This window comes from Triticum dicoccoides, chromosome 5A, assembly GCF_002162155.2.
Source record: "Triticum dicoccoides isolate Atlit2015 ecotype Zavitan chromosome 5A, WEW_v2.0, whole genome shotgun sequence".
Lineage (NCBI taxonomy): Eukaryota > Viridiplantae > Streptophyta > Magnoliopsida > Poales > Poaceae > Triticum > Triticum dicoccoides.
In genome coordinates, this window is record NC_041388.1 from 22,349,154 (window position 1) to 22,357,397 (window position 8,244).

The 8,244-nt window shown below is 40.5% G+C and overlaps 1 protein-coding gene across 1 annotated transcript; it reads left to right on the top strand.

Annotated features, from left to right (window-relative positions):
• The first annotated feature begins 5,471 nt into the window (after positions 1 to 5,471).
• Positions 5,472 to 7,974, top strand: LOC119296848 (plant cysteine oxidase 2-like). Its single transcript, XM_037574893.1, has 5 exons — positions 5,472 to 5,743; positions 5,913 to 6,034; positions 6,151 to 6,310; positions 6,426 to 6,632; positions 7,436 to 7,974. The coding sequence occupies exons 1-5, from the start codon at positions 5,521 to 5,523 to the stop codon at positions 7,549 to 7,551; spliced, it is 828 nt and encodes a 275-aa protein (XP_037430790.1). The 5' UTR covers positions 5,472 to 5,520; the 3' UTR covers positions 7,552 to 7,974.
• The last annotated feature ends 270 nt before the right edge of the window (positions 7,975 to 8,244 follow it).

Below are 8,244 nucleotides of genomic sequence, written 5' to 3' on the forward strand. Positions count from 1 at the left end.
AGAAAAACAAGTCAAACAACAAATGTTACCTTCAAATGGTACACTTAATTTTGTTTTTTTTTCACTGGTGAAGCACTGCTATCCTGCTCCGCATAAAAATTGGCAAGCATGCTTGTTGCTAACATGAACATCTACAAAAAAAATCAAAAATTTTAAATTTATTTCTTGTTAGTTTTTAGTTTACTGTTCACCATGGAGCATACCCTCCCTAGAGCCAAAACTCAGCGTTCGTTAACAAGATTATTTTTGTGGTGCTATTGTCAGGGAGTATAGCTCTATTTATGAGTGTATTAAGAGCTTACTTGATTGCTGAATTTATTATCCATATGATAGACATCCAAGCAGGTGGTGCCTCAGAAGGACACCTTTCAACATTTAGGGTCAATGTTGCAGAAGAATGGAGGTATTGATGAAGATATGAATCATTGCATCAAAGCCAGATGAATGAAGGGGTGCCAAACTTTTAGCATTCTATGTGACAAGAGAATGCCACAAAAACTAAAAGGCAAGTTCTATAGAATGGCGGTTCAACCCGTAAAGTACGGCGCTGAGTGTTGGCCGACTAAAAGATGACATGCTCAACACTTAGGTGCGGCGGAGATGCGCATGTTGAGGTGGATGTGTGCCACACGAGGAAGTATCGAGTCCGGAATGATGATATACGACATAAAGTTGGGGTACACCAATTGAAGAGAAGCTTGTCCAACACCATCTGAGATGGTTTGGGCATATTCAACGCAAGCCTTTAGAAGCTCCAGTGCGCAACGAATAGCTAAAGCGTGCGGGTAATGTCAAGAAAGGTCGGGGTAGACCGAATTTGGCATGGGACGAGTCCGTAAAGAAAGATCTAAAAGACTGGAGTATCACCAAAGAACTAGCTATGAACATAGATGCGTGAAAGCTTGCTATCCATGTGTCAGAACTATAAATTGGTCACGAGATTTTATGGGTTTCACCTCTAACCTACCTCAACTTGTTTAAGACTAAAGGCTTCGTTTTATTGTTGTATGGTAGACATCCAAGATGGCAAACCCAATATTGTTCCATCCACTATAAGAAAAGGCACAAATTTATGAGAGTGGCAATAGAGTGGACGAGCTCGCTTGCTCCTGCTAGGTGGACCAATGAAACAATCACGCATGGGCACATGTATAAAGTGCGGGCGTAGAAATCACAGAGGGATACCAGCAGCAAACAGTAGCATACCGAGACAATGCCGTTTAATATGTAAGGTGGTAGAACATGCATACGTTTCGTTGGTACAACATGCTATTTATTGTGAAAATTTAGTGGCATCTCATATTCTCTGTGCATAGTGGCGGAGCCAGATCCTAGGCAGCCCGGGCGCTGCCTGAGGCGTGAGATGCATTTCCTTTGGGTACTGTAGCGGTAATGTAGTGCTACAGTGCCCCAAAGGCTGCCTGAGAAGCTACTCTTTTCTACCGCCGATACTGGTTGTGCATGTTTCTAGACAGTGGCGATGAAGATTCTTGAAGGGACTAATCAGAGTTATGGGGATGAAGAAAATAAGTTGTGCACGAACTCTAAGAAATAACTGTTATTCAGACCTAATAATTCGGAGTAGTTTTCCTAGAGTGGGGGAGGGGGGCCATGGCCCCCTTTGGCTCCATGAAGCTCCGCCATTATTTCTAAAGATTGTAGTACTTTTTAGGTGCAACCCAATTAGGTTTAACGGCTTTTCAGACAAATCGGTTTGCATGATGTTCCTGTCTACATGTGGACCATGACAACAGTCATTCAATGTTAACAATTGTTCGACTGTTTGGGTAGCCCAGAAGCTTGACTTGCTTGTATCTCGCAGAGGGCGGTGCTGCCTCATGCAAGAAAAACAATGGTAATCGTGTTTTAAATTTTGAAAAAGTTAGTGCAAATAAAGAACTGTTCATGAATTTCCCAAAAATGTTCATAGTTTAATAAAAATGTTTATGAATCGGAAAAAATGTTCATGAATTCAAATAGGTTCATGTATTTGAAGAAATTGATCACACATTTGAAAATTGTTCACAGATTCAAAAAATATTTGTGAATTCAAAATATGTTCGAGGTGAATTCAAACAATGTTCGTGATTTAAAAAATGTCCACGAATATGAAATCTGTTCACGGTAAATTCAAGAAATGTTCACAAATTCAAAATATGCTCAAATATTGTAGGAAAATGTTTAAGTATTCAAAAAACTGTTCGTGAATTTGACTATAGTTCATGAATTCAGAAATGTTTAAGTGTTCAGAAATTCATGAAAATTTTCATATATTCAAAAAAATTGTTCACGTATTCAAACATTGTTCACAGATTCAAAAAATATATGTGAATCCGAAATATGTTCGCATTGAATTCAAATAATGTCCGCGAATATGAAATAAGCTTTTGGCGATTCAAAAACTGTTCATGAATTCAAAATATGTTCAAGTATCCTAGAAAAATGTTATTGTATTCAAAAAAATGTTCCCGAATTTGAATATTGTTCATGAATTAAAAAATGTTTGAGAATTGGAGATATGTTTGCAGAAAATTTTGAAAAACATTCACAAATTTGATAATTGTTCACAGTGAATTCAAAAAATGTTCACAGCGGATTAAAAAAATCCTCGCAAATTCAGAAAATGTTCACATATTCAAAAAAAATTGCAGAATAAAAAATATTAACATCTTCAAGAAATGTTCGTGGATTGAAGAAAATGTTCACGACTACAGAAAATGCTTACCAATTCGAGTATGTTGGAAGCAAATTTTAAAAAGTTTGCGAATGCAAAATATGTTCACGTATTCAATAAAATTGTTCATGCATCCAAAAATAATGTTTTGCGAATTGTAATATTATTCACCAATTCAAAAAAGTTCGCAAATGAAAAATATGTTCAACCATTCGAGAAAAATACTCTGGTATTGCTTGAACATATTGCAAAGGAAGTATGCTCACATCATGTTCAAGAATTCGAGAAAAATGCTCACGTACTTGCAAAGGCAGCATACGCTTGAACTGGGCCGTGGGCACAAGACGGAGTTGGCCGCTTGTGCCAGCATCACGCAAACGACGTTACGGAGGCCGTGCTGGGTAACTCAATGCAACATTAAATCGACCTCTGGCCCACTAAGGTAATTTTGTAGGGTCTACCAGAAAAGGAATGTACATGGTACCGTGAGCAGGCGAGGACGAACACTCTTGTGAATTTTCGACAAACTTATGTACTATTGCTGCTCTTGATTCACCGACTAATTTAAGTCAAATTGTGACTCCACCATCACCACAACCAGCTTCAGATACACATGACACACAATATAAAACATCACATGTAGTTGATATTGCCTCTCATGAAATTGGTGATAATGCTGCTTCTTCACTTGATGATACTGTTCCACTTGGATAATTTTTAGATGTTCATATTGCAAAAGATAAAGAACTTGAAAATTCTTATAATCTTGATGAATCACCTACTACACCTTTTATGAGAACTATATCTAGTCTAGTAATTTCTGATAGGACACCCATTGAACTTGATGAAAATTTTGGTAGTCTTTATTACAGTAATTCTCAAGGATGGTATTGATGCTGGTTTTGAACTATTTTATAGTGGGTCTTTAGGAGACATGTTTTTACTTGAAGATGATTTTTTGTGCTTCTCCTATATACATTAAAAATGATGTTTATAATTCTTTGTTGATCTAGAAATAATTACTTTGGTTGAATCCGATGCTTTCCAAGTTATAAAAATGGAAACGCTCTTGATCATTTCTGTAAGATGATTTCTATTGCTAATATTTTTTCCAAGAAAGATATGAACCCAAGTTACCTTTTCCCTTTTCACTTAAAGATAGTGCTAAAGCTTGGTATAATAACATGATGACTCGAAGCATTACTAGTTTGTAAGAATTTCTTAGTGCTTTTATGGATATATATTTATCTTTGCATATGAGACACTTAGTTTTTAGGATATTTATAACTTTATCCAAATTGAGGAAGAGAGTCCCCCGCAAGCTTAGGTGAGGTTTTGTGAGTTGGAAAGGAATGCTCCTATTTATCCTATCAAGAAAAACGGGTTGGTTGATATATTCTATAGCACTATAAACCTTGAATCTAGGACACACCTAGATAGCTGTGCATGGAGAGTTCTTAGTGAAAGCACATTCGATGAAGCTAATGGATTATTGGATAATATAACAAATAATCATGATGATTATAATAATTATAATGATATTGGAATGTTACCGAGCCTCCACCAGCACCTACTCTAAGAAGAGATGCATGTGTTTTCTAAGTCTAGAAGATATGAAAGAAGCCAAGAAATATGCTAAGGAAAAAATGTATTAAAGCTGAAGATGTTGAGAATTTACCTTCTAATTTCCATTTAAAAGGTGATTTTGAATTTTCAAATATTTCAAAAAAGTGATTTCACTCATTTTAACAAACGAATTTCATTGATTTCAAAAAATCGAGTGCACTATTTTTTTGCAAAAAGATCTCACTCAATTTAAAAACAAAATTAACTCATTTCAAAATAGACATTCAATGATTTCAAAAGGCTGAATTTTTTAAATGAGCATTTCAATGGCAACAAATGTTAATTATCCATTTCAATAACAACAATCATATCCATTTCAATAACCAAAATATCAGTGTCACTAACACAACAATGCCGATATCATTCATCAAAACCATATCAATTTATATGTGAAACTGAACATGCTATTTTGTCATTTTTATTTCACCTTGAATGCATATGAAAAAAATTTATCGTTTCACTTACTTCAAGGAAAATTACATGAATCCAATTTTTTCAAAATTTACTTTAATTATTTAAATTGATTGGGGCATCAAAATTTAAACACGGTTAGAACATATCAAATACTGATCTTTTTCTAAAGATCATGCCGCTAGATTTTGAGATTGACGAAGTCGAAGTCGCCACAGACACATTCATAGTCGACGAGAACGTTCCGTCTCACTGAAAGCACATCGTCGGAAGGCCTGGAATAAACCCAGAAAAAAGCATGCATCAATATAAGTGTGAGACTTGAACTCTGATGGATAGTGGATACCACTCTTCCTCTAACCATAGAACTATAAGTTGGTTCGCTATAGGTGGGTTGGTAGATATACAACTGATGTGGACCTTCAGCTGCACGATTCATGGTACCGCGTGGTGAATGTTTGACCGTTACGTAGCAGTACCGTCATAGGGAGGGACACCGGAATCCTCCATGCTACTCCTAGTTTGGTCCCGGCGCAGTTGGTTTCCTTCTGCACCGGTCCGTCCGAAACAGGCGTCCACCGTAAGGCGTCGAGATGTCCCTGGATTCGCTCGCTGGCTGCTGGCGGTCTCTCCCGCGCCGTGGATCCATCGTCGCCGAGCCCATGGTTTTGCTCCTTCCCCACCTGCACAGTCGCATGCATAAATATCCCCGCCGCGCTCACCCTTGCTTCCCCCACCACCACCACCTTTCCCTCACCTCTTTCTTGCTTCCTACCTTCCGAGGTGTGCACTGCTGGTGATACCGACCGATGGGCGCGGGTGCAGCGGGGCTGGACGTGGCGGGGGCCGTGCCCGCCAAGCGGAGGCGGGCGCTGGCGGCCAAGACCAGAGGGGGCAGGCCGCGGCAAGCGAGGAGGCGCGCGCAGCGGCCGACGGCGCTGCAGCGGCTCTTCCGGGCCTGCCGCGCCGTCTTCAAGGGCCCCGGCACCGTGCCCGCGCCCCCCAAGGTCGCCCTGCTCCGGGCCATGCTCGGTACGCACCCCTCGCTCCTCCTGTCCTCCATGTTCCGCGCGCTCAAATGCGGCGGGTCCGCAAACTGACTGACCGACTCAAGATGATGAATGAGTGTTGTGCTCCGGGTTGACTGAATTCTGGTTATCTATCTTTTTGTTTTGAGAAAATTCTGGCTATCTATCTGCAGACAGAATGAGGCTTGAGGACGTTGGCCTGAGCCCACACAGGTTCATCAGGACTAGGGATAACGCGGCCCAAGGGAACCTAACCATCACACAGCGTATCATATACAAATCTAATAATTTTTCGGTAAGCCGAAAATATTAACATGTCTGATCTGAACTTTGTAGTGCACGCTAGCTGGAGTTTACGTAAGAACGAATCGCTAGTAAGCTGCTCACCCGTTTCTTCTTCTTGCTTGGCAGATGGTCATCTTCCACCTGCCGCAGAATGCGGTGATCCCTCTACACAATCACCCCGGGATGACGGTGTTCAGCAAGCCGCTCATCGGGTCCATGCATGTAAAGTCGTATGACTGGGCTGATCCTGATTATCCAGCCGCTTTATCGCCCGACGATCAACAACGTGAGCTTCCGAGCAATTCTACCCAGTACAATTTCCCTGCTAATTTGCCAGTATCTAATAGCATGCATATACAGCAAATGCGCTATAACGTTGGGGCTTGATGAATTGCTTGCAGTGAGATTGGCAGAGCTGGTTGTGGACGATGTTTTCACGGCGCCCTGCGACACGTCTGTCCTCTACCCGACGGCGGGAGGCAACATGCACCAGTTCACGGCCATCACGCCGTGCGCCATCCTCGACATCCTTGGCCCCCCTTACTCCATAGAGGAGGACCGAGATTGCACGTACTACGCGGATGTTCCCTACTCCTCCCAGCATCCCAGTAAGCTTTTGGCTATATTGATCTCAGAAGTCTAATCCAGATAATTAACATGATGTTCATGCATTGACTTGCTACTAGCTACTCCCTCCGTTCCTAAATATAAGTCTTTTTAGAGATTACACTATAGACTACATATGGAGCAAAATGAATGAATCTAAACTCTAAACTATGTCTATATACATCCATATGTAGTTTGTAGTGGAATCTCTAAAAAGACTTATATTTAGGAACGGAGGGAGTAGTTCTGAATGAAATGTCCTTTATGAAAAAAAACTAGTAGTTCTGTATAAGCATGCATGCAACTGGAAATGCATGACCTCATATTATTTTTGCACTCCCCCACAAAAAGTATATATTATTTTGCCTTGTGAGCAGCCCACTGAATGTGGAAAGAGGCCTGTTAGTTAAGTAACAACCTGCAGCCTATAGGCATCTATCCTTGTTTATGGTACACGCTCCATTTGCATCCTATGGACATGAATACATGATTAATTCTCTTTATTAATAGGGTTAACACACGGTTTTAGGCCCCCGCGGGTTTTAGAAGCGCAGAATGTCGAAACCACTTGTACATAAACCATGTTCTGAATGACACTAGCCGTCCATGCTGTAGAACAGTATTAAAGTAACGTAGCTAGCTTCACCCCCAAAGATAGATATTTAGGGCTCCTTTGAGGCTTGAACATTGGTCGGTAATCATCGTGATGACCGATGATGCTTCTGCTAATTTAATATGTTTACAGCTAGCTCGTCACACTGGTGTAACCCAAGGCTAACTGATTTGTCTCCTCTTCTGCTGACAGTGACCGACAATGAGCAAGAACGCCCGCGCCTCGCGTGGCTGAAAGAGGTTGAGATGCCGGGGGATCTGGAGATGTGCACCGTCCTGTACACCGGCCCGCCAATCTCCGACAGGTGATTAGGCCCTTTTCGGCGCCGTTCTTTCCAGCACTTCACGACGGATGATGAACAACTCAAACAACTCAAAAGAGATGATGTTAGAATCGTTTGCCGTGTGAATATAGCAGCAAAGCTAGCTAGTTCAACCGTGAGAATAGGTTTCAGTTTGTGCATGATGTCTCAGTCAGTGGTGGCAATTTATCATGTAAGAGTGCTTACCTGCTTTTGCAGCACCTGTGTGTGTGGACCTTGTCCAGATCTTTTGTTGATCTTTGTCAATGCGCGCATAGATTATCCATAGATAATTTTTTGGTCTGCAGGCGCCCGTATAAGCACCCAACAATGGAGATGTCCAATATTACACCTAGGTATACTAGTAGAACGTCGTGCGTCGCTACGGGCCGGCTATAATGCATATACTTGAGGAAACATCTTTGGTCTGAACTCTTAATCCAATTATGCCCCTCAATCTAGTCTATTACACCAACTGCTTTTTTTTATATGTACTCTGTGTTATATTGGTTGTTGGTATATCATGGAGAAAAAATTGAGCTACAAAATAAAATTCACTAATTATTATTATACATGCATGACCTTGTTATCAAGAATGATTGCTTACATAATTTTTGAAACACGTATTGCCACACATATCTAGTAAAAATATATTTATATTAACAAAAGTCTAATAGTTTGTACAATTCGTGAATGTATA